We start from the raw sequence: 25,793 nt of genomic DNA, 5'->3' as shown, positions 1-25,793 counted from the left end.
CTGTACCATTTTTGTTTTATTTTTTGGTGGTTGCTCATGGCATTATGATATGCACCCTTAACTTATCACAGTCTAGATAGAATTAATACTGTATCGCTTCATATAAAATGTAAGAAACCTGCAAAATATGCTTTCGTTTTCCACCTGCTCCTCGTATTACTGCCGTCTTATATTTTACATTGACATGTAATAAACCCCATAACCCAATGTTAAAATTGTTGCATGATGCCGTTGGTGTTTTTAGAGAAATTAAGAAAACAAATACCACCTTTGTGTTTTATATTTCTCCACGTATTTACTATGTACAGTACTCTTCATTCCTTCTCGTGTATCCGAATTTCCTTCTGGTGTCGTTTCAGCCGGTAATCCTTCCTTTAGAATTTCTTATAATGCAGGTTCACCGAGTTCTTTCAGCTTTTGCTTTTGTATAAAGATCTTTATTTCATCTTTATTTTGGAAGGATATTTTTGCTGGGCATAGATTTCTAGGCTGACAGCTTTTTCTTTTGTTTTCCTTTCACCACTTCAAATGTTATTCACAATTAAACCACATAGAAAATCATGGATTGCATTTCTTTTCTGCACAATGTGTTCTACCCAAGGTTAGTAATTGTCTAATTGTTTTAAAATTTTTGCTTTAGTTTCTAGATACTTCCACTAATTTATTACCAAACTTTTTACTAGTTGTCTAAATCAGTGTTGCTCAAAATAATAGTCTGCAACAATATAAAGATCTTGCCCAGAATATAAATCGACATGTAGCTTTTTTTCCTTAAAAGTCTTGCTATGAAAGAAATGTCAACTGAAGTAAAGAATGTACTAAATGATGCAGTTTGATAACATTTTGGAGCAATTCCTCATCTCGCTGTGGACAATAACGAAGAGCTTAGGGCTATCACCAGTCTGCAGAGCGTATTTTGAGCCACACTGGTATAAATCGCTCTCACGTGGGGTTTTCAATCAATTTCACCTAAAGCATCCAACCCTTGTCCAACACAGACCGGCTGTTCTCTGACTTGGTACATCCTGAAATCCAGGTTTTGCAATCATCTAGGGATTCCTTCACCTCTCTCCTGGGTTGGACATTCTTTTCCTTGGATCCCACGTCTTCCTCGTCACTGCCCCGTTCTCTATATTGGTAGAGTGTACTCTCCAGCAGTTCCATAACAAAAGGTGTGGGAGAGAAAACTTTTTGAAACTCAATGGTCTGAAAATGCCGTTTTTTCACTCTGATATTTGATTGATAGTTTGGGTCTAGAATTCTAGGTTAAAAATTCTTTTGCTTCAAAGTTTTGAAAGTGTTGCACCGTTCCCTCTAAGCCTTTAGCGTTATGGAAAACTCCAGAGCCCTACTTCTGAATGCTTTGTGTGTGACTGGATTTCCCAGTCTGGAAGCTTGTAGAATACTTTCTTTGTCCCTAATGTTCTGAAATTCAGTGTGCCCTAGAGGAGGTCTTTTTTCATCCATTGTACTGGACCCTTCCAGTATTCAAGTCTGAGATTTTCTTTTTTTAACGTTTTCTCATTGATGATCTCTTCCCCTGTACTTTCTCTGTTCTCTCCAAGAGAGTTTCTTGAACACTTGTTATTCAAAATTTGGACCTTCTAAATTGGTCCTGCAATTTTATCTTTTCACTCCTCTCTCCTATCTCTATTTGGTTGTACTTTCTGGGAAATTTCTTCCACCTTATCTTTCAACCCTTCTATTTAGTTTTTAATTTTCTTTTATAACATTTTTAGATTCCAACAGTACTTTAAAATCTTCTCTGATGGTTTTACTCTATATCACCCTGTTTTGCATTAAGGTTACTATAGTTTCTGTTCCCTCTTTGAGGATATAAGTTTATTCCCTGCAAAGTATTTCTAGCTAGTTGCTGCCTCATATAATTAACTTTTTGGGGCACATACCCAATAATCCTAAATTGCCCTGAGTCCTTGGTGGGGCTTTGAACAGTGAGCAACACACTGGGGAATCTAATGGGCTTCTTGTTATGGAACGTCCGACATCGGCAGTTTTGGGACTTTTTCCTTGGCCTGGTCAGACTCTCTAGAGAAGCTCTAACAGTCTCTGGTGTTGAGGGAGAAGCCATAGTCACCAGCATTCCTGGAGCTGAGCAGAAGTGAACATAGATTCATTTTCTAGTTAATGTGAATGCTGCCCCTAAATTTGTTAAAACACAACAAAACTGAAAGTTATTTTTAAGATTGATATTATACCAAAATATTGTCAGGATACATTTTACATTTTAGAGCATTTATTTTGGAAAAGGTTATAAGGTAATAATACCTAAGATAGGACCTGATGTGCAGTAGGCACTTAATATCAGATTAAATAAATTAACTGAGAAATAAAAACAAAACTAGGTCAGCAATTAGTATCTTCTACAACAATGAACGGCTTTCCTTTAAGAAGGAGGATGTTCAAGATAAAGGGTGAAGAACACTCACACCAAGGGAAATCAAATGTACACATTTAAGAACCATGATAGAGTTGACATTGGGACAATAGGTGGCTTAAGGTTACAGCTCCTTTCTCGATCTCCAGTAGGACACAGCAGTTTGTGGAAAAACCAAGAAAAACCCACGGTTCAGGGCAAACCACTGCCCATGTGACCAGCTCACTTCCATGCCTTCCGTGTGGCATATGATTATCATTTCCAATTTGCAGGTTGGTGGTAATTCTGTTATTTTAGCCCCGGTCATTAAAAACTCTCACTAGGATTCCTGTGACGAGGACAGCGATGGCAGCGGCCAAGGCCATCCCGCGGTAGAAAATCAGCCGGGCCACCGTCCGGACGTCCCCGACGGCGGGCACGGCGAACGCGGCGTCCTCCTCCGGGGCCATCAGCTGGGTGCTCTGGCTCTCCGGTCTGATGACATCAGGCAAAACCACTCCGTCAGCTGTTTCTCCTTCTAGGACAGGGAGCTCTGTTTGCAGAGAGAACCGTGTGGGTGTTCACTTGGTACTGGATCAAGTAAAGGTACTTCACCCACGGTTATGCAAATATGCCCTTGACTGGTGTGTGCATGATTACACTGTAAACGCTCCATGGAAGAACCCCGAGCTGATCTCACCGATTACTGGGCAGAGACAGACACGTCTTACTGCTCAAGAGGGCAGGATCTCATTAACCAAGCAAGTCTGGCCACGTTAAGCTTTAGTCTGTAAATGGTGTCATCATCCAAAGAGAGTTTACAGTCCAACTTCCTGCCCTCTGTAGTTTATTCCCCAAATAAACCAAACTGAATACAATATACCAGTAAATAATGTTTACTAGAGGTGGGTCTTCTTTACCTGTTGAGGTCGGTATGGTCTCTTTAATCCCTTTTAGCCCAGCTCGAACCTGTGCCTAAAAGCAAAGGTCACATAAGTAACTGGAGAGTAAGCCAAATTAAACCAGTACTCTTTTATTAGGATTCAGTTTAAAGCAACTGCTGAAACTACTGCTAAAGGGTTACAACATCTGGCAGAGTCTTTCTTGATCCTGGCGATGCCATATGCCGAGAGAACACACCAGAAGACCACGAGTTTCCCCCAGCACTGCGCTCTAAATAAGACTATAAAAAGTTACCTATTGCTACAGTTGCAAGCCTAATATTTTCTTTGCACTTGTTCCCTTCAGAGTTAGTAAACACAAATAAAAGGAATAAAGTCTAACAAAAATGGTGTTATCATCTAATGGAGAGATTATGGTCCAACTTTATGTCCTTTGTACTTTACTCCTGTTAGGAAACCAACTGAAGATAGGAAAGATACAAAAGAGGTCACGGTGAGGCAAACTGAAAGGGAGCTGAAACCTACAAGATGGTCATGATAGGTGGTGGCAGTTCAGGCATCTAGAGTCGCCCTCCTGTCTCCTTGTTGACACAACCAAAGGGCTCCCGGTGCAGCACATCGACCCCCAAGCCAGCCACGAGCCTCATCCTCCGGCCACGCATGGTGGTTCTGCCCCCAGACTGCTCTCCGTTGATCACAGACACTTAACACACCACTTTTGAGTAAACCACAGGCAAAAAACTAAACCAAACTAAAAAACAGCTAACAAATCAGTATAAACAGGAAACGAGCTACAGTTTTTCTAAGACTATTACACTAAAACATCCGAATCCTTTGTAAGCTAATTTTTTTTTAAGGGTTGAGTCCCTGGTTAGTAAATAGTAAATTAGCTCCCTATTGATGGGAAAATTTTCTCTGTCCCCCTCACCCCACACACGTTATTAGATGGATCAGGATTCACATTGAATTCACCCTAAAAGATTCCTTACCAGGCCACGGGATCTAACACAGCCTCGTTTCTAACACGGCACACTGATTCGTACCTGCTCTGCAACTCTATTCCAGTTTGTCTTCAAGACGAACACCAAAAAGAAGAGTGCTTGAAAGAAGACACAAGCCGTCAGTCCAGACCAGAGACCTGGGGTGTCAAATAAAGACTGTCACACTTTAGATTCTCTCCAGTTCTGTTCCCATTACCATTAGAATTCTTCCCGGACTACTATCCAGAGAGTTAAAATCTCAATTAAATTAACTTCTCTAAAATTTTAGCAATTATGGACCAAGGATTAGACTCAACTTGACCATTGTGTTATCACCAGCAATCAATCAACCAACAATACAAACAACCCCCCAAACTGTGGGCTGTTTTAACATAAGTTGATTTAACAAGTATTTAGGGGATGATTTTTTGCGTGTGTGCCTGGTACGGTTCTAAGTGCTAGAGATGCAGATGTGAACAGGCAGGGCAGTTTACACTTTGTTGGGGGAGACAGTCAATCAACAAGGAAACAAAAAACACCATAATTTCAAAGCGTGTCAATGCCACAGATGACATCAGGCAGGGTGGCGAAACAGTGGCCTGCAGAGGACATTTTAAACAAAAGTCTTGGGAGGGCTCTCCGGGTGCCCTCCGGCAGTCAGGAGCCAGCTGTAGATCCAGGAAAGGGCATTCTGGGCTGAGTGAGCCACTGGGGAAAGGCCCAGGTAAGGAAAGCAGCTTGCACGAGGGAAAGAAAGGTCAATGCGGATGAGCACAGCCAGCGAGGGTCGTGTACAGAGGCTGAGGTCAGGGAAGCAGGCAAATGTCCAGCCATGCAGGGGACCTGTCAGCCAGGGGAGCTTATAGTTTTATTGTAACTCTAGTAAGAACCCACTGAAGGGTTTTCGACTGGTGCATACATTTAGGTAGGTGAGACCCGATGTTTTAAAAAGCTCACTTTGAAAACAAGCACTCTACCCACAGTACGGAAAAAATTATTCAGAATACAAAAGTGCTCCATAAAAGGACATGTAAACAACGCTTGCCTTCTTATGAGAAGAAATTACTTCTAAACGTTAAAAATATCCGTTTACATAATGCCAATTTCACTGCAAAGCAAGCTGCTCTGGCTAGTCTATAAATTGAAATAGTTGACTAATGCATTTGTAGATAAACGGGGTCTCCACATTGGCAAAGACACTCCAAGGCTGCCCTCCCGTGCACTCCCGACAATAGCCCTGACACTGGAATATCCTCTCCAGTTCAGGAGGAGATTGACTGAGGATTTAAACCCTTTGACTGAGTAACTGCATTCCTAGAAATCTACCCTAAGGAAAGATTCAGAAATGTTGTTCATAATTCATATACATGGGATGTTCAACATAATGTTATTTATAGAGAGAAGCAACTTAATGTCCAATATTTGGGAAGGATTAAATAAATAATACAAGGAAATATTATATAGTTAATAAAATCATGTCCTTTACAATTATACAGAGAAAACTATACATTCAGTATAACCCAAAATTTGTGAATAACAGAAAAAGTACTGAAAGAAAATACATGGGAATGTTGACAATTTTTATATCTGAGGAGTGAAATTTAAGGTGATTTAAATTTTCTTCATATTTTCCCAAATGCTCCCAAATTTTCCATGATTTTAATGTATTGCTTTAATAATTTAAAAAATGTTATTTAGAGAATTATGGGAAGATGGTGGACTAGGAGGCTCCAGGAATTGTCTCTACAGAAACCTCTTTTGAACTGGCAGGAACATTAGGGAGCTCTGCATCCACCAGGGAAGAGCTGGACAAAGAGGCTAGTAAACCTCAGTGAGCTGTGCCCAGGGGCCATCACACCCCAATACACAACCTCTTGGCAGGCAGCCGTGGGGACCGCAGCCCGTGTTCCTTATGTGGCTTCTGATGCCAGGTGGGTAAAAAGGGCCCTGTCTTCCAAAAGTCAGGGTTGTGTGTTTGGGCTGCTGATCGCTGCCTTAGAGCTCTGGGGGCACACAGTGAATGCTAAGAGTGTCAGCCCCACAGGCTGGTGTGGCAGGAGGTGGACATTTAAAGAGATGGTGCTTTTTTCCCTCCTTCCCCCATTTGGGAGCAAAAATAGTTTGGAAAAGTCACAAATGGACAGCTCTGGCACTCAACAAGCAGATTTCAGTGATCCCTGAGGCATGAGAGAATTTTATCTCCAGAGTTACCACAATATAATACTCAAAATGCAGAGTTCTCCACAAACAATTACAAAACATACAAAGAAGCAGGGAAGTACAGCCCATTCACAGGGAAAAAAGAATCTGACAGAAATCGTCCCTGAAGAAACACACTGAAATTATTAGTCAAAGATGTTAAATCAACTATCTTAAATATGTTTAATGAGCCAAAGGAAACCACGGACAAGGAACTAAAGGAAATTAGAAAAACGACGTCTGAACAAAATGAGATTATCAATAAAAAGACAGAAATTACAGGAGAAGCCAAACAAATTCTGGAGCTGCAAAGTACAATAACTGAAATGAAAAACTAACTGGAGAGCTCCGACACCAGATTTGAGCAGACAAATGAAGGATCCATGACCTTGAGGAAAAGACGACTGAAATTATCCAGTCGGATGAACAGAAAGAAAAAATAGAATTAAGAGATGTAAACAGAGCACGAGGGACCTGTGGAACATCACCACGCACTCCAACATATGCGTTACAGGAGCCCAGAAAGAAAAGAGAAGGAAAGGGCCAAAAGGAATTCAAAAAATGTATAGCAGAAAACCGCCCAAATCTGATGAAAGACGTGCATAGACACAACTAGAAAGCTCAACAAACTTCAAGCAGGAAATACTCGCCAAGACACACAAACTGTTGTCACCCAAAGACAAGACAACCACTTTAAAATCAGTGAAACAGCTGGTCACATATGAGGCATCCCTCATAAGACTAACAGCTGATTCCTCCCCAAAGCCATGGAGGCCAGAAGGCAGGAGATGAAATATTTCAATAAATTAAATAAATGTCGTGAAAGAAAAAAAGAAAAATAAACCATCAACCAAGAATTCTATATCCTTCCAGCATGAGGGAGAAATTAAGGTATTTACAGGTAAACAAAAGCTAAAGGAGTTCATTGCCTGCAGATGTGCCCCGTGAGAAATGCTAAAAGGAGCCCTTCAGGCTGAAACAAAAGGAAAACCAGACATAAAAGGACAAATGCTGTACGACTCGGTTGGTATGTGGTGTCAGGAACAGGCAAATACACCAACAGAAAGTGGAGGTGGTCGCCAGGGACTGGGGGAGGGGCGGAACGAGGAATCACCGCTCAGGGGGACAGTTTCTGTGTGCGACGATGAAAACGTTCCGGAGAGAGACAGTGGGGATGGTTAGACAACATCGTGTATGTGCTTAATGTCACTGGATTTTAAACTTAAAAATGATTCAATGTTATGTATGTGTATTTTACAATACAATAAGAAATAGTTTTTAAAGAGGGTAAAGAGATATAATAACCAAAAAAATGTGATTTAAAAAGCGTGAGCACCTGTATATACAAGAGCAAAAAGCTTTTAGTGGACAAAGAGGGAAATTTGATGTGTAACTTATTCTTAAGGAGCTTCTTGTCTAATATGGAAGCAGTTTGCTTTTGTGCTTGTGTGCTGGTTTGAATGTATTAAACCATTCAGAAAAAGCCATATTCTTTGATGCAATCTTGTGGGGCAGACACATTAGTGGGGATTAAGTTGGAATGTTTGGATTAGGTTGTTTGCATGGAGATGTGCCCCACCCAACTGTAGGTGACAACTGATGAGATATTTCCATGGAGGCGTGGCCCCACCCATTCAGGGTGGGCCTTGATCAGTGGAGCCATATAAATGAGCTGACGGGCAGAGGGAACTCAGTGCAGCTGTGAGTGACATTTTGAAGAGGAGCTACAGCCAAGAGGGACACTTTGAAGAAAGCACAGGAGCTGCAGATGAGAGACAGTTTGAAGACGGCCGTTGAAAGCAGACTCTTGCTCCAGAGAAGCTGAGAGGACAAATGCCCCAAGAGCAACTAAGAGTGACATTTTTGAGGAACTGCAGCCTAGAGAGGAACATCCTGGGAGAAAGCCATTTTGAAACCAGAACTTTGGAGCAGATGCCAGCCACGTGCCTTCCCAGCTAACAGAGGTTTTCCTGGACACCATTGGCCATCCCCCAGTGACGGTACCCGATTGCTGATGTGTTACCTTGGACACTTTAAGGCCTTAAGACTGTAACTGTGTAACCAAATAAACCCCCTTTTATAAAAGCCGATCCATCTCTGGTGTTTTGCATTCCAGCAGCATCAGCAAACTAGAACAGCTTGTTTTTGTTTTGTTTTAAATAAAGCTGAAATGTAAAACCCCGCCAGCTCCCGAAGGGAAGGGGCTCTCTTTGTATGGTGAAAGGTATTTCCTGTGTCCAGCACTACCCTTGGCAGAGATGAGGCTAGTAAATATTTGGCAGTTCTGTGTCCCAAATAGAGACCGGGATTTCAACTGGAGATTAATCAAATCACTCCTAGTCTCCCACCTGTTCTGGCCCTTACAGACAGAGATGACGGCGAAGACAGTTACTCATTTCCACCAGATGGTAACATTTTCAAAAGGAAAAGATAAGAAACTGCCTTTGGTGTGGGCACGAGAAAGCTCTGATGACAGCTTGAAGATTAAACTACATGGAGAAATGGGGATGGCACCATAGTACTTTTACAGGGTAAAAACTCACTGCTGGGACACAGAGCAAAAAGGGCTACCTGAATACACACGGCAGCATTCATTCAATTCTCTAATTAGGCTACTTTTTTCCTAAAGAAAATAAACTTCTTTGGTCTTGCAAGAAATCTCTGGAAATGCAGATGTGGATTTATTTGCAGAACCCAAATAGAGCAACTTATTTGCAAAGAACATAATACATTATTTTGCACAATAATTTCCCAGGAAAATATAATTTACCAACATTGACCCAAGAAGAGATAGAAAGTCTAAACAGACTAAGTTTTTGAGAAGACATTGAGAAAGCTTTAAGAAGGATAAACTCCCCCAAACCCCAGGTCCAAATGGTTTCACAGAAGAATTCCACTAAACCTTTACAGATCAGATGATACCTTTGCAATTATCAATTGTTCCAGGGCACAGAAAAAGGGAAAACTTGTGATTTTGTTTATAAACTGAGTATAACAATAATATCGTTAATATCAAAACCTAACAAAGATTATACAAAAAATAAAATGGCACACCAATCTTACTTAGGAATATTATTTTAAAATTTTTAACTAAAGTATTAACAAAAGGAATCATTTTTGCTCATTAAAGGAATAACGCATCATAACGAGCATTTTTGCTCATTAAAGGAATAACGCATCATAACGAGCAGGATGGCTCAATGAGGACATCAGATGGATAGGATTTATCATCTTGGTAGAGCTAAAGGAGAAAAATTGTAGGATCGTCTTCGCAGACATAAAAAGGTATTTCACAAAATGCTCAACTATTCTTGTTAGAAGGTTTCCACAGATATGTCCTAACATAGTTTTAAAATAGAAAGGAAGAAAACACACCCAGTTATCCATGTGTATGTGTGTTTCAGCCCCAAATCCAGCCTGATATTTAGTAGAGAAACATTGGGGTTGTGAGCTCAGGCATGTTTCCTGTCTTCCCCAAAGTTGTGGGAATACAAGGATCCCCACAAACACCCACAAACACCACAGCGATGGCAACGAAAGGATCAAATGTCTAGGGATCAACTTAACAGGATCATCTGAGCAGGAGCTAGCATTTCCAACAATGCCCACCAGACGTGTGGACATCACAGCTGAGCATGTCGTGGGGACGGAGGTGGCCCGGGGTGGGGCCCGGCAGGTGGCTCTCAGTCCTGCAGGACGGCTCGGGTGGGGCCGCGGGGCCGAGGCCTGGGAGGGAGGATTTCCCGAGGGAGAAACAAGGTGGCTGTGGAGAAGGGGTGCTGCCTCACCCCCTGCATGCCCTCTGTGGGAATGGAGGTCACAGCGAGAGGCGGGAGGATGCCCCAGCCAGGGCAGACCCCCAACTCCCCCTCGATGACCTCCCACCAACAGAGGGACAGAGCCAGGAGACTGGGCAGCTGAGGGGCAGAGGGACTGGACAGAGAAGAGGGGCTCCGAAGGGGGCGCGGGTGTCCCCTGGCAGGATGTCCCCTGGTTCCGCCCCACAGGGAGCCATCGGCACGGACAGGTGGAACCCAGGGAGGCTCAAGGGGGACAGGCAGGGGGAGAAACGCAAAAAGAGCACCCTCGGACACTTGGAGAAGGCCCGTATTTCAAGGGCAGAAAGTACTAGAGCCAGAGAGCGGCCGAGAGGAAGGAAAGCTCTGAGAACAGAGCTGAGCTCATGGAAGACGGGCCCTGCTTGTTTCTCCTAATATGAGTTCAGGGCCCGACAGACAAGAGCTGCTCAACTCGCGCTGCGGGGTGACCGGGGCCTTCTGAAACCCAGTGGGGAGCAGCACCCCGCACAGGAGTCACAGAGCGGCTCCAGGGCCAAACGCTGTGGCTCCCAGTCCTGTGGGAGTCTGAACAAATCACTCAACTGTTTCAGGTTTTTGGTTCTTCACGTGTAGAGCGGAGCTCATGGGGGATCACATCGTATGTAGTTGTCATAAATTTAAGTGAGAGAATATGCATAAAGGGCTTCGCATGTTTTTGACAAAAGTTCTTTATGAATATGCATTTGCATCCCATAAATTTTAGCTATTATGTAATTTATTTAAATTAAAAATAAAGGTACTGGGAGAAAATATAGAAAAGTTGTTAAAATCCTACAGTGGGATCTTACACCCAAAGCACAAGCAATGAAAGAAAAAATCGATAAATGGGACCTCAAAATTGCATATTTCTGTGCTTCAAATGACTTTGTCAGGAAAGTGAAAAGGCAGCTACTCAATGGGAGAAGGTATTTGGAAACCACATATCTGATAAGGATTTAATATCCAGGATATACAAAGAAATCCTACAACTCAACAATAACAATCCAAAAACAAAAATGGGTAAAAGAGATGAATAGACATTTTTCCAAAGAGGAAATACAGATGGCTAAAAAGCATATGAAAACATGCTCAACTTGACAAGCTATTAGGGAAAAGTAAATCGAAATCACAATAAAGTATCATCTCACACCTACTAGAATGGCCATTATAAAAAAACAGAAAACTACACATGCTGGAAAGGATGTGGAGAAACAGGAAACTTATTCGCTGCTGGTGGGAATGTAAAATGGTGCAGCCACCTTGGAAGGCAGTTTGACAGCTCCTCAGGAAGCTAAGTATAGAATTGCCATATGATCCGTCAATCCTGTTACTAGGCATGTACCCAGAGGAACCGAAAGGAACGCGGACAGACATTCGTACACCGATGTTCACAGTGGTATTATTCACAATTGCCAAAAGATGGAAACAACCCAAGTGTCCATCAACAGATGTATAGATTAAAAAATGAGGTATCTACAAACAATGGAATATTATTCACCTATAAAAAGGAATGAAGTCCTGAAACACGTGACAGAATGGATGAACCTGGACACAAAAGGACCAATATTGTCTGATCTCACTATGAACTGAATACAATGAGCAAACTCATGGAGTTCATATCTAGAATACAGATTACCAGACGATAGAATGAGGATAGAGAATGGGGAACTGCTGCTTAATTTGTGCAGAATTTTTAAGTAAGTTTAATTGTAAATGTCTGGAAATGGGTAGAGGTGATGGTAGCACATTATCGAGTGTGTAAATTACAGCACTGAATCATGTGTGATTGTGTTTGAAAGAAGTTTATTGTTGTGTACGTCACTAGAAGGAAAGCTAGAGGATGAAACAAGGGACTGTACAGCATAGTGAACCCCCACTGCGGATGACGAAGGTGGTTAATAGTACAAATAAAGAACGTTCTTCCGTGAACCAGAACAAATCTCTGCCACAACTACAAGGTGTTAACAATAGGGTGGTACATGGGGAAAAATGCACCTAATGCAGACTGTGGACTAGAGTTAACAGTAATATCTTAATGTTTTTACATCAGTTCTAACAAAAGTACCACACCGAAGCTAAGCGTCAGTAATAGGGGGATATAAGGGCCATGGGGTTGTTCATTTTGGAGCTATGAAAGTCTTCTAAAATTGATTCTGGCAATCAAAGCACAACTCTGATTACACTGAGAGCCACTGATTGTACACTTTGGATGGATTGTACTGTGTGTGAATAAAACCATTTTGGGGGGAAAAAAAAACCCTACGGCAGGATGTTCATAGACTCTAAGACTCAACATTGTGAAGATGTCAATTCTCCCCAAATAGACCTGTAGATTCACTGCAAGCCCAATCATAATCCTAGCAGGGTTTGTTGTGGAAATTGAAAAACGGACTACAACATTTAAATGGAAATACAAAAGACCTCTAATATCCAAAGCAATCATGAACAAGCCGTACAAAGTGGGAGAACTCAACTACCTGACTTTAAGTCTAACTAAAGCTATAGTCATCCAGACAGTGGTGCCGGTGTGGGATGGATCCGCGGAAGAGAACAGAAAGCCCAGAAACAGATCCGTACTTGTAAGGCCATTTGATTTTTGACAAACGTGCCAAAACAATCCAATGGTGGAGGAAAGTCTTTCAACAACTGGTGCTGAAGTAACTGGATATTCTAACGGGGAAAAAGGAGGCTTGATTCCTTCCCTCGCCCATTAATAAAAATTAACTGGAGATAGAGCACAGACCTAAACGTGAACCCTAAGGGAAAACAGGAGAATATTCCCATGAATTGGAAGAAAGCAAAGGTTTTTTTTAGGACATAGAAAACAATAACCACAAATGAAAAAAACGGATAAATTAGACTTCATCATATTAAAAACTTCTGCTCGTAAAAAGAATCCATTAAGAAAATGAACAGGCAAGCCACAGACAAAGAAAATATTTGCAAAACATATATGCGATATAGAACTGATATCCAGAGAACTGGATACAAAGAACTCCTACAACTCAATAGTAAAGACGAATATCCCAATGGAAAATGGGCAAAAAATTTGAACAGACACTTTACAAAAATGCCTCACAAAGAAGACACACAAATGACCAATAAGCAAATGAAAAAGTAATCAAGTCGGCCACCAGGGAAATGAAAGTCAACACCACAATGAGCTGGTGCAACACACCCACCAGAAGCGGTAGAATTAGAAAGAACAACCACGCCAATGACAAAGCCGCGGAGCCACTGGAAGCCTCACATCCTGGTGGTGAGAGTGGTTTGGTGAAACCATTTTGGAAAAAATGTCTAGCAGTCTCCTATAAAACTAAACGTACACATGTAATTCTACTCAGCAATCAAACTTATAAATATATACCCAAGAGAAAATGAAGACATGTTTCCTCCTAAGACTTGTATTACGAGCTTTATTCACGGTACCCCTAACTTGGAGACAGCCCAGGGCTCCAATCAAAAGGAGAACGGGCAAACTAAGTTCTATTCATCCCATGCAACCCTACCCAGCATTAGAAAGGAACAAACTACTGGTACATGCACCAACATGGATGAATCTCAAAAACATCGTGCTGGTCAAAAGAAGCTTTATTCAGAAGAGTGTATACTACAGGTTTCCATTAATATGAAGTTACAGAACAGGAAAAACTTGCCTTTGGTGGAAAAAAATTTGGCACAAGGGTTGCCTCTGGGTGAATGGGGAGGAGATTTTCAGGGGAAAGACATAATGGAACTTTCTGGGGTGTTGTACGGTTTTACATCTTGATAGGGGTTTGGATTACAAAGGTGTTTACATTCGTCAAAACTTGGTGAATGTACACTTAAAATTTGTTTTTATTTCATGTAAATTTTACCTCAAAAGAAAAAAAAATAAATAAATATTTAACTCTAGAATAATAAGCATACTGAAGAATCTCGGGAGAATAAATGAAACTAAATCTGAACGAATCAAAGAGAAATGATAGGTAAAAAGCTTCTAGTTCTACTTAACCTTCCAGAAGGCAACTTACTGACCTACCCAACAACCTAAAAGTGCCAGGAAAGGAGTCCACTTTTTATGACAGCAGAAAAAGCAACAGTTCAAAAGTCCAGGAAAGGAGGTGGGCTCAGAAAGCCCCTGACACAAAGAGTGCAAAGGACTATTTTTACAGTGTGAGGAACCAGAATTAAATTTTTTTTCTGGCTGGTTATAATATATATATATATATATGATAAAAATTTATATTATAAATATATATAATATATATATATTTATTGTAGAAATCCATAGTTTACCAACCAGAGACAATTACTGTGAATTTCTCAGTAAAACACCTGCTAAATTTGATCATGTCAGTCCCTTGCCTAAAACTCTTCAGTGAGTCCCACCTACTTCAGGATGAAGCCTAAATTCCTAGCATGGACTCCAGGGTGCCTGCTCCAGCCCCCACCTGCCTGCTCCAGCCCTCACCTGACTGCTCCGGCCCCCACCTATCTGCTCCGGCCCCTACCTGCCTGCTTCGGCCCTCACCTGACTGCTCCGGCCCCCACCTGACTGCTCCGGCCCCCACCTGTCTGCTCCGGCTCTCACCTGCCTGCTCCGGCCCTCACCTGACTGCTCCGGCCCCCACCTGCCTGCTCCGGCCCCCACCTGACTGCTCCGGCCCCCACCTGTCTGCTCCGGCCCTCACCTGCCTGCTCCGGCCCCCACCTGTCTGCTCCGGCCCCCACCTGACTGCTCCGGCCCCCACCTGCCTGCTCCGGCCCCCACCTGCCTGCTCCGGCCCCCACCTGACTGCTCCGGCCCCCACCTATCTGCTCCGGCCCCCACCTGCCTGCTCCGGCCCCCACCTGCCTGCTCCGGCCCTCACCTGCCTGCTCCGGCCCCCACCTGTCTGCTCCGGCCCCCACCTGCCTGCTCCGGCCCCCACCTGTCTGCTCCGGCTCTCACCTGCCTGCTCCGGCCCCCACCTGCCTGCTCTGGCCCCCACCTGTCTGCTCCGGCTCTCACCTGCCTGCTCCGGCCCCCACCTGACTGCTCCGGCCCCCACCTGTCTGCTCCGGCTCTCACCTGCCTGCTCCGGCCCTCACCTGACTGCTCCGGCCCCCACCTGTCTGCTCTGGCCTCCACCTGACTGCTCTGGCTCTCACCTGCCTGCTCCGGCCCCCACCTGTCTGCTCTGGCCTCCACCTGACTGCTCTGGCTCTCACCTGCCTGCTCTGGCCTCCACCTGTCTGCTCTGGCCCTCACCTGCCTCGCCGGCCCCCACCTGGTCTCTTTCTCACTCTCTAGGCTCCAACCCCTCTGGGATCAATCCCACGGGCCGTCGCAAACGCTGCTGCCTCGGCGGGAGTCCTGCCCCTGCAGGCCCGAGCTGACGCCTTCCCGCCCTGGCCCGGCCGAGACGGTCCCCAGAGGCCGTCACAGGCACACCCACGCTCTGTCCCTCCCCTCGGCAGCGCTCCACCAACCGCCGCTCAACACCGCACAGCCATTACTCCTGCTCTCCCCCGAGGGCAGAAGCACGACTATTTTGTTCAATCCTGTAACTCCAGTGAATGTACAGAGTAGACACTGGGCCCTTGTGAAGAGAATCAGTTTTCCTCTATAGAAACCATGAGTTACATTAAATTTCATTAAAAAAATTTTAAAAATATTTCAAAGGCTATATATTATTCTATTGGATGGAGGTACAGTTTCTTAATTTTTAAAAACTACTGTGCCTATACTATGCATTTAGTTGGTTTCCATTTAGCTATTATGAAGAAGGGTGCAATAAAACGATTTTAATGTATTTTTTTCTTCTTTCTCTGGTGTGTCCTAAGGAGAGAGAACCCAGATTTGGATGGTGAGGGCGAAGAGCTATGGAATTTTAAGAGGGAAGACCCAAAATGTCTTAATCAAGTTTATTCAGAAGTTTGGAGAAGATCTGAAAACATCTCTCAAACTAGATGACAAAACAGACTCTAAAGAGGCAAGGACCCAAATTCTCGCATATGCTCATTCCTATCCCACAGGGACAACCTGCCATTTAGCTGCTTTGCATCTCCAGCAGCCGATCTGATTCGGGGTGAGCTGGTGAGGGACAAGCACATACCTACTATCCCAAGTTTAGCAGCGAACATCAGAGAGACTCCAATGGGGAAACCAATCACATAATAGCCGATGGCATTCAAGATGGCACCGGCCTTCTGCTTGCCCGCTCCCCTCAGGACTCCGCCGCAGGTGCCCTGAGGAGAGGAAGATCACAGGTAACACTGCAGTCCTTTACCCACCGTCACGCCACGTTCAGGTAACTGTGCTAACACGTCACACTCTCGGATGTGGGCAGCAGAGCTGTACTGCAAAACAGGCACGGCACATGAGGTAAGAGACGAAGGAAAACGTTTTGCTTCTAAAGTTACGTTAACAACCACTGAAAAAAAAACTATAGCAGCTTTTATCAGAAACCCATCAGGCAATGTGATTTAAATCTCTGACTATCCTGACTGTTGAAAAATATTGTGGTAACAGCATATGTTACAAAAAGATTTAGAGGTTTTCCTCTAAATCTCATCAGGAACTGTCAGGTATCATGGCTGAAAATGTGAATGCAATCGTGGGGTTCAGGAGCACCCAGCGTCAGGAGGGCGACAACCGCTTTGCCGTCTTCCACAGTACTCTTGCCACAGCTGGTGTTTACTCTTGGGTCCTGCATCTTTATGGTGACAAGGACTAAGTAGAAGAAATTCCACTGGGAAAATGCAAGATGGCAAACGAGCCTAGGAATCATGTCATGAGGAATAATTGCCAAAACTGGGAATAAGCTTCAAGACCTGATTCTAGGGCAGAGGTCTTCAAATACCTGGAAAGCCCCAGAAGATCAGCCTAGAGAGGTACTTTCTAGGGGCCAGAATGAAATCAAGGGCGGCACGGCCTGCCTTGGGGAATTCAAGCCAAGATCACTTAACTTCTTGGCTAGGACATCAGGCACTCTTGGCTAGGATCCAAAATTTCTTAATCAAGTTTATTCAGAAGCTTGGAGAAGATGGGAAAACATCTTAGAAGAGGCTAGATAACTCTTCCAATTGGGTATGCTTCGATCTTAAGTAATCCATCTGCCCCTCAAATGGCTCAGAGTGCTTAAAGCAAGAGCTCTCTCTTTACAAAAAATGAAAGCACATGCATTTAATTAAAAACCCAGAAACACCAATTGTGCTTTACATTTTTCTACTGGACAGTCAAATCACTCCAAATACTCACTGCGATGGCATCAAACAGATGGAAGGGTGCAAACAGAGGCATCACGCGGCTCACAAGGGAAACGATATCTCTGTGGCAGGAAAAGAAAGTAGACAATAAACTAAAGTCGTGTTTACCTGGGACTCTAATCACTTACTGATCTAGCAAACATAGTCAGTCAATTCAATCAAAATAGTTCATTTCTTTTTGACAGAGTACACAATACAACCTCATTAGTTTAAATTTTACTAAATTAGAATTTAGGTAAAAGGGAAAAATAGGCTCGGCGGACACCGTAGAGGACACGTCTTAAAAGTTCTGTGCAGGGGACATAAATGTGTGGGTTGGGAAGAAAAAGGAGGAGCCAATTTTTTCATATAGGTCTTTTCTTCAAAAATGGAGCTCACAGTCGGTATTCGTATAGGAAACATTTGCTCTTCATGGAGCCCCCAAACTTTCCCTGATTATGGTGAAGGAGCTGCCTGGGGAAGAGCCACAGTGTGGGGTTGGGGAGAGACAGGGCATAGGCAGGGAGGGGTGGGGGGACAGAGGCCTCCATAATGGATCCAATGTGGATGCAATACAGATAGATGCAGCAGCTCTCCCCAAGGCAGAGGATTTCCGCTCTGCTCCCAACCACCCTAGTGGGAACCAGCTGGTCCACAGGTCCCTCCAACTCAGAGCCTGCAGTCAGCCGTCCCATTCAGAGGAGAGACCTCTTTGGATAAACCTAGAGGACTGCAAAGTCACTGAGCCGGTGTGCCGTCTCCACCAATATGGCAGTGTGGTATTTCACCCATAGATACAAAGTGTTGACCGGACACTGAGGAAAACCAATGGCACAAAAAAACGGAAAGACCAAAAGTAACATGTAAAAGAAGTGACACAAAGGAAATAGAAAGAATGCAATGATATATATATATATATATTTTTAATTATAATTACTATTCTTGAGTCTTTCATAAACTATCAATAGGCATTTAAGGAAAAGGAGCAGTTGGAAAAAAAGTGCTTGGAAATAAAAACTGTGAACACTAAAAACATTCTACTTAAGGACTGAATAATGAAATGGACGTGGCTAAAGATGAAATTTCAACTTGGAAGATGAAGTTGAGGAAGTATCCCAAACATCAAAGAGGCAGAAAATAAGAGAGAAGAGACATGCCGGACAAATGCAGAAATTCCATTATTCGTCTAACAAAAATTCTAAAAGGAGAGAACAGAGGAAGTTAATTGGGGATGAGGGGTCTTGAATAAAATAAAATAAATTTCCTAGAGCTAAAGAAAAATCCAATACTTTATATTGAAAGTCTACAAAGTGCCAAGCGTAATAAAAGAAAAAAGATTCACCCCGATATAAGTACCATCAAGGATAAAAAGAATATCTTAGTTTTTTGCCCCATGCTAAGAATGAAGACCATTCTTAGCATCCAGATGGTTGACAATCCAGAAAATGTTGATGTCATGCTGAAGGGACGACGTTACTGCGAAGGGCCCCCGAGGAAAGCTGAGAGAGTTAATCATGTCAATACAGAACTTGGTGTCCTTGGGAAGAAAAACAAGAGGCTTTGGGTTGATGAATAGGGAAAGAGAAAGAGACTGGCCACAGTTGTCACTATCTGTAATCATGCACAGAACATCATCAAGATGGTCGCTGGGCTTCCGGACAAAACGAGGTGTGTGTGTGTGTTCACCTCCCCACCGATGTCATTACTCAGGAGAGTGGGTCTCTTGTGGAAATCTGAAATGTTGAGGGTGAAACGTATATCTGTAGGGTTCAGATGAGGCCAGGTGTTTCTTGGGTAACAGCTCAAGCCCAGAAAGGTGAGTTAATTCTTGAAGGAAATGACACTGAACTTGTATCAAATCCAGCTGCTTTGATTCAGCCAGCCACAATGGCTGAAAGCAAGGATGTGAGAAAATTTATGGATGGTTATCTACGGCTCTGAAAAAGGGACAGTTCACCGGGCTGATGAATAAGATCTAAGAGTTGTCCAGCTATGGAAACAAGATGCCAGACCGATTTGTGGTATTTTAAAGATACAATAAAATCCATCTGTTGGGAAAAAAAGGGATTACTGAAAGCTGTCCTGATATTAAAATAAAAAAAGAATCCTGCAAAGGAATGAGTCAGATTGGCATGAAAATTCTACAGCCAGCCGAAAAATCAGTTAATTGTTAGAACGAAATAAAGACATCTTGAGTTATGCAAAGATTCAGAAAGTTTACCTCCCAGGCATCCTTTCTGGGAGGAAAAATGACTGTAAAATGAAAAAGGAATTCAAGAAAGAGGATGATAAACTCCAAGAAATGGTGGACCCAACCAAAGAGTGTCATGAAAGAAAGCCTAGACCGATAGCTATGCAGCAGGCCTAGAAAATAACCGGTTCAAGCTGGACCAAAATATTTAAGGAGAAAATAGACTCTAGTAATAATAATATTACTAGTCATAAATCATAGGGTTAAAAGCCTAGAAGGTGATGGGTAACAGTTTCTCTTTGGGATGATGAAAAAGTTTGGGCAATGGTTACACAACATTGTGAATGTAATTAATGCCACTGAATTGTACACTTAAAAATGGTTAAAATGGCAAATTTTATGTTACATATATTTTTCCACAATAAAAATTTAAATAAACCCTAAGAGCAGTTAATGATACAATGAAAAGATGTCTGTTTTGTTAATAAGAAAAAAAAAGAAATGGAAACTCCAGGAAAAAGAAAAAGTTACATGAGAAATTCACGGTCCAATTATGAAATATGGCATGATTTTAACCAACTGTCAGAACATAAAAAAAAAAGAAGAACCAATTTAAGTTAGCATCAGTTTAGTATCAGAGAGCTGAATCACCTCTCTACACCGCTTGGTTTTACAGTCAATAATATTTACACAATCATAATGTAAAAACTGACCAATGGCTTTCAGATTTTAGTTCCAAATAATAGACAAAGTACAGAAAACTCATCATGACAGAGCAGAATTTAAACGTTACAAACCTTGACAATAAACACAGCTGAAAGCAGTTGAAAGGTATGAGTACAGAAAGGAGTAGAAGTAAGTGGAAGTGGAAATTTCTCATCTTAGCAAGAAGTCAATAGATTTTGAGATTAATAAATCAAGAAACAGAAGCGTAAGTAATGTATAAGTATAATCATAGTCAGAAGAACTCCAAACAAACACATGTAGAATTGGTTACCTCTAAGGAGTGAGACAGGGCATACATATCAGACAAGATTTCACTTCCATCGGTACCCTTCTTTACTGTTTTATTCTTTTAAACCATGTTATTTTATAGGAATATAATTTTAAAAATTATTTTTAGTTGTACAATGAATGAAAAGATAACTCTTATTTGGTGTCCCTGCCCGAGGTGGGAAAATGTTCTGACTCATTCAATTTGTCTCCCTCAGGAAGCTAAAGCAGTTCTGCCAACAGGAGACCTTTTCTCCCGGTGGGAAAAAGCCTGAAGAGAGATAAACCTTCCCCACCCCACCCGCCTAGATTTACCCCTCGTCTCTTCACCTCATGCCTCAACTTTGGGAGGATGGACCAGTGAGAAGCTGATTTTACTCTGCGTGTGTGTTGGGGGTGGGGTGGGGTTGGTAGGGATGGCAGTAGGGTTGTTGAGAAGAGAGTTGACTCCTGGCCACAGACTGGGGCGGCTCAAGTTGACGTTACATTCCATTCACCCTGTTACAGTCCATTCACCTGCCTCGCTGACTCTACCCAGAACAGCTCGTTAAGTCAAGGCTCAGGAGAAACCAGTAATATTGCAACCCCCTAGTTACACCCTTTCGAGAAGAATCTTCTGTTCTGGGACCAGATGGTGTCCATCATCTGGTGTCCAACGTAAAAGTGGGTTTATGTTGGTTGTGACATGCCGATAGGTCAAAGACAATTGAAGTCGGCTGAATTATTGCAGTTAGTCCAGACAGGTAATGTTGTAAAAGCAAGTTAGGAAATGTCCAAATTACTGAGAAGCACAACTGGATAAACGCAACGGATCCTAATGCAAAGGCAACTGGAATGTCGCTGGTCTCCACAGAGACGGTTAGAAGATAAATGAGTCTCTGAAATCGGAGGGTTCCTCTCCCCTCACCAGGTACTCGGATACACCGATGCCTACTTGAACGTCTCTAAGGCCAGCTAAAATGGGGTGTTCTCTGCCTTAAGTGAAGCAACTGTGTCTGGCCAGGAGGGAGAGTGCAGAGGGGGTGAGCCAAGACTGATGCTTGGGCTCTGGAAGGTAGACGGCTAGACCAGGGGCCTCTGGGAAGCACCTGCTTTGTTTTCCTGATAATAACAGGTACTGATTCCAATGGACAGGCAAGACAGATACGACTGTTGTTCCTAATTTACACATGAAGAAACTGAGACTTAAAAAGAGGGACAGTACACAAACACTGACGACTGACAGCTTGATGTGCTGAGCCCTCTGTCTTGGGGCTTGCTCCTGTGAGGCTTGTTGCTGCAAGGAGATTGTGCCTAAGAGTCTCCCCGAGTGCCTCTTTGTTGCTCAGATGTGGCCACCCCCCTAGCTAAGCCAACTCGGCAGGTGAAATCACTGCCCTCCTCCATACGTGGGACCTGACTCCCAGGAGCGTAAATCTCCCTGGCAACGCAGGATATGGCTCCCGGGGATGATCTGGACCCAGCATTGTGGGATTGAGAACATCTTCTTGACCAAAAAGGGGATGCGAAATGAAATGAAATAAAGTTTCAGTGGCTGAGAGATTCCAAAAGGAGCCGAGAGGTCACTCTGCTGGACATTCTCACACACTACATAGATAACACCTCTTAGGTTTTAATATATTGGAATAGCTAGAAGTAAATACCTGAAACTACCAAACTGCAACCCAGTAGCCTGGACTCTTGAAGACGACTGTATAACAATGTAGCTTACAAGGGTGACAGTGTGATTGTGAAAACCCTGTGGATCACACTCCCTTTATCCAGTGTATGGATGGATGAGTAGAAAAACGGACAAAAAATAAATGAAAAATAGGCGGGGGGGGGATGATTTGGGTGCACTTTTTTACTTTTTATTTTTTATTCTTAATTTTAACTTTTTCTGGTACAAGGAAAATGTTCAAAAAATAGATTGGGGTGATGAATGCACAACTATATAAAGGTGCTGTGAATAGCTGATTTTACACCATGGATGACTGTATGGTATGTGAATATATCTCAGTAAAACTGAATTAAAAAAAAAAAAGGGTCAGTAACTTCCGGTTTCATGTGGCTAGGAAGTGAAGGAGCTGGGACTTGAGCCCAGGGGTCTGCTGTCAGGGCCCTGAATTTAACCAGGAAGAAGGCACCAAGCTGAGCGAACGGCACGTGCCTGGGCCTCGGAAGGTGGACAGATGGAGGGAAGTGGATTAAGGGGGGCTACAGAGTAGAGGAAGTGTGTTTTTTTTCAGAAAGAGAGAAACTCGAACATACTTAAAATGGATGGGAGAAGAGCAGTGTCAGCAAAAATGGCAAAGCAGGGAGCTCCGAGGCCTGTGTGTCCACAGAAACACTGAAAAAAACGGTCAAGATGGTCAGAATCAACTTTGTTAGAGCTCTGGAAAACAGTCCAAGATTTACAGCAACCAAATGCACGCCGAATCAGGAGAGAGGCAGGCTAGCCTTGCGGCACGCTTACTGGCCCTTTCACCACCCCTCACGTCCCTGGCTCGGCGCTGGGCTCAGAGACAACACCCCACGTTCCCAGAGTGGGTCCCTGGTCCCTGGTTCCGGAGGGGGAAAAGCAGACTTGGTTCTCCAGACTTCTGTTGGTCTATTTTGACCTTTCATGGCGACGTGAAGGACTGATGCCAGACACCTGCCTTTGTTTCACCCAACACAGGAATCCATCAGGTAGGAAAAGGTCTATGCAGAGGGCATCCCCGTGCACACACCGAAAGGCAAGTGAACAACCCATGGTCACTGAGGTTCAAAAAAAAGGCCATCAAGGTAAATAACAGAAATGTCAAGCCTCGGAGGAAAAGCCGAGGAGAGAGATTCTTTGGAGAATGAGGGCACTGAAGGCTACACGGAAAGCAGCAAGCCACATGCGTGCAAGGTTGGACGCACACCCCAAAGCCATGCAGACACCCTAAGTTCTCACCTTTAGCTGCTTTTTAGGGCCAGCTCAGGCAGGACGAGAAGGCTGAGAGAGCTGCAAACAGCCGGGTGAGGCACCGAGGGCATGCCCCAACACACAGCCAGTCTGCAAAGACTGGGAGAATTGTGGTGCTGGTTATTATTATTTGCTCCAAGTGTCCAAGGAAATCTCTGTCAACACACCAGCTGACCACAAGCTAAAGGAACAGACTTCGGAGACCACACATGACAAAGAACGCGCAAAAAAAGTTTAGAAAAGTCACTAGACAAACAGCCAACTACAACCTATGCAAGCAACAAAAACAAGCCCTGAGGAGGGACAACAATCTTATTTTCAGAGTTACCCCATTATAATGATCAAAATATCCAGTTGTCAACAAAATTGGAGGTCTAACTTCATTCTTTTGCATATGGAGATCCAGTTAACCCAGCACTGTATGCTGAACACCTGTGTCACAGCTTATACAAAAATAAACTCAAACGGGAACATCAACCTAAATATAAGAGCTAAAACTATAAAACTCTTAGAAGAAAATATAGTGGTAAATCTTCACGACCTTGGATGCGACAATGAATTCTTAGATACAACACCCAAAGCAAGAGCAGCGAAAGAACAAATAGACAAATCTGATGTCATCAAAATTTAAAACTTCTGTGCTCAACTGACATCAAGAGAATGAAAAGGCTCCTACAAAATGGGAGAAAATATTTGCAAATCATATATCTGATAAGGGTCTAATATGTATATGTGAAACAATTCTTACACCTCACCAACAAAAAGACGACAAACAACCCAATAAAAACGGGCAAGACTTAAATATACATCAGAAGACAGTCAGTAAACACATGAAAAGATGCTCAACAGCCACAGTTATTAGGGAAATGCAGATCAAAACCATGTTAAGATACCACATCACACCTGCTAGGATGGCTACAATTTTAAAAACGGAAAGTAAAAAATGGTGTTGAGGATGTGAACAAATTAGGATCCTTATAATTGCTGCTGAGAATGTAAAATGGTGCAGCTGCTGTGGGCGGGTCCTCAAGAAGTTAAACGTAGAATTATGTAACCCAGTAATTCTACTCCCCAGTATGTACCCAAAAGAATAGGAAACAGGTACTCAAACAAATACCTGTACACAAATGTTCACAGGAGCACTATTCACAGGAGCCAAATGGAGGAAACAGCTCAAGAGTCCATCAATGGATGAATGGATAAACCAAATACATTCCACTCAGTAGTATTCAGCCCTAAAAAAGTATGAAGTTCTGATACACACCACAACACGGATGAACTTATGCTAAGTGAAAGAAGCCAGACACAAAAGGTCACGATTCTATTTCTATGAAATGTCCAGGACAGGTAAATCTATAGAGACAAAGCAAACTGCTGCTTGCCAGGGACTGGAGGCAAGAACCTTAAAAAAGGAAAGAACCAAGGAAAGAGACAGCTAAGAAGAGCCAACCTGGAGTGAGAACGAACCTCGAAGGCTGGCCTCAAACATTACTCCTGCATGAACTTATTTAGATCAAATTGTGGAGCAATTTATGCCCCAGGGCATTGCAAAAAATAATAGCAGACCCAGCTGGTAAATGGGTTCATACTGTTGAAGAGAACATACAACGGTGCTTGCCTGTGGAAAAAAGTTTGGCCGTTACTCAATTAAACATGGGTCACCATAGAACCCAGCAATTCTACTCCCAGGTATACAACCCAAAGCCTTGAAAATGGGTGTTCAAACAGACATTTTTACATTAGATTCAGAGCAGCACCATTCCCGATCACCCAAAGGTGGAAATAACCCAGATGACCAACTGATGAATGGATAAAGAAAATGGTACATGCTACACCATGGATAGATCTTGAAAACATGCTAAGTGAAAGAAGCCAGGCAGAAAATGCCATGTATTATATGATTCCATTTATAGGAAATGTCTGAAACAGGCAAATAGGCAAATCTGCTCTGTATATTAGTGTTTCCCAGAACACAGAGAGTGACTGCCAACAGATACAAGGTTTCTTTTTGGGTTAATGGAAATATCTTGGATGAGATAGTGGTGATGGTTTCATAATACTGTGAATGTGCAAAATGCCATTGAAGTATACTCTCTGAAATGGTGGATGTTTAAAATGTGATATGTATCTTATATTCTAAAATCACAAAAAAATTACAAAACAATTATCTTATATGGTATTTAGTTCCAGTT

General features: G+C 42.9%; 1 protein-coding gene across 1 annotated transcript in view; it reads right to left on the bottom strand.

The window, feature by feature from the left end:
• Nucleotides 1-2,688: 2,688 nt before the first annotated feature.
• LOC119513884 (multidrug and toxin extrusion protein 2-like) overlaps nucleotides 2,689-25,793 on the bottom strand; it is a 68,062-nt gene continuing 44,957 nt past the window's right edge. Inside the window, 5 exon segments of the mRNA XM_037809331.1 lie at nucleotides 2,689-2,927; nucleotides 3,295-3,349; nucleotides 4,320-4,414; nucleotides 16,354-16,486; nucleotides 17,499-17,568. Of these exon segments, the coding sequence (XP_037665259.1) occupies nucleotides 2,689-2,927; nucleotides 3,295-3,349; nucleotides 4,320-4,414; nucleotides 16,354-16,486; nucleotides 17,499-17,568 (592 nt within the window).

Source organism: Choloepus didactylus, chromosome 18 (genome assembly GCF_015220235.1).
Source record: "Choloepus didactylus isolate mChoDid1 chromosome 18, mChoDid1.pri, whole genome shotgun sequence".
Classification (NCBI taxonomy): domain Eukaryota; kingdom Metazoa; phylum Chordata; class Mammalia; order Pilosa; family Megalonychidae; genus Choloepus; species Choloepus didactylus.
This window is presented reverse-complemented; position numbering and strand designations above follow the sequence as displayed.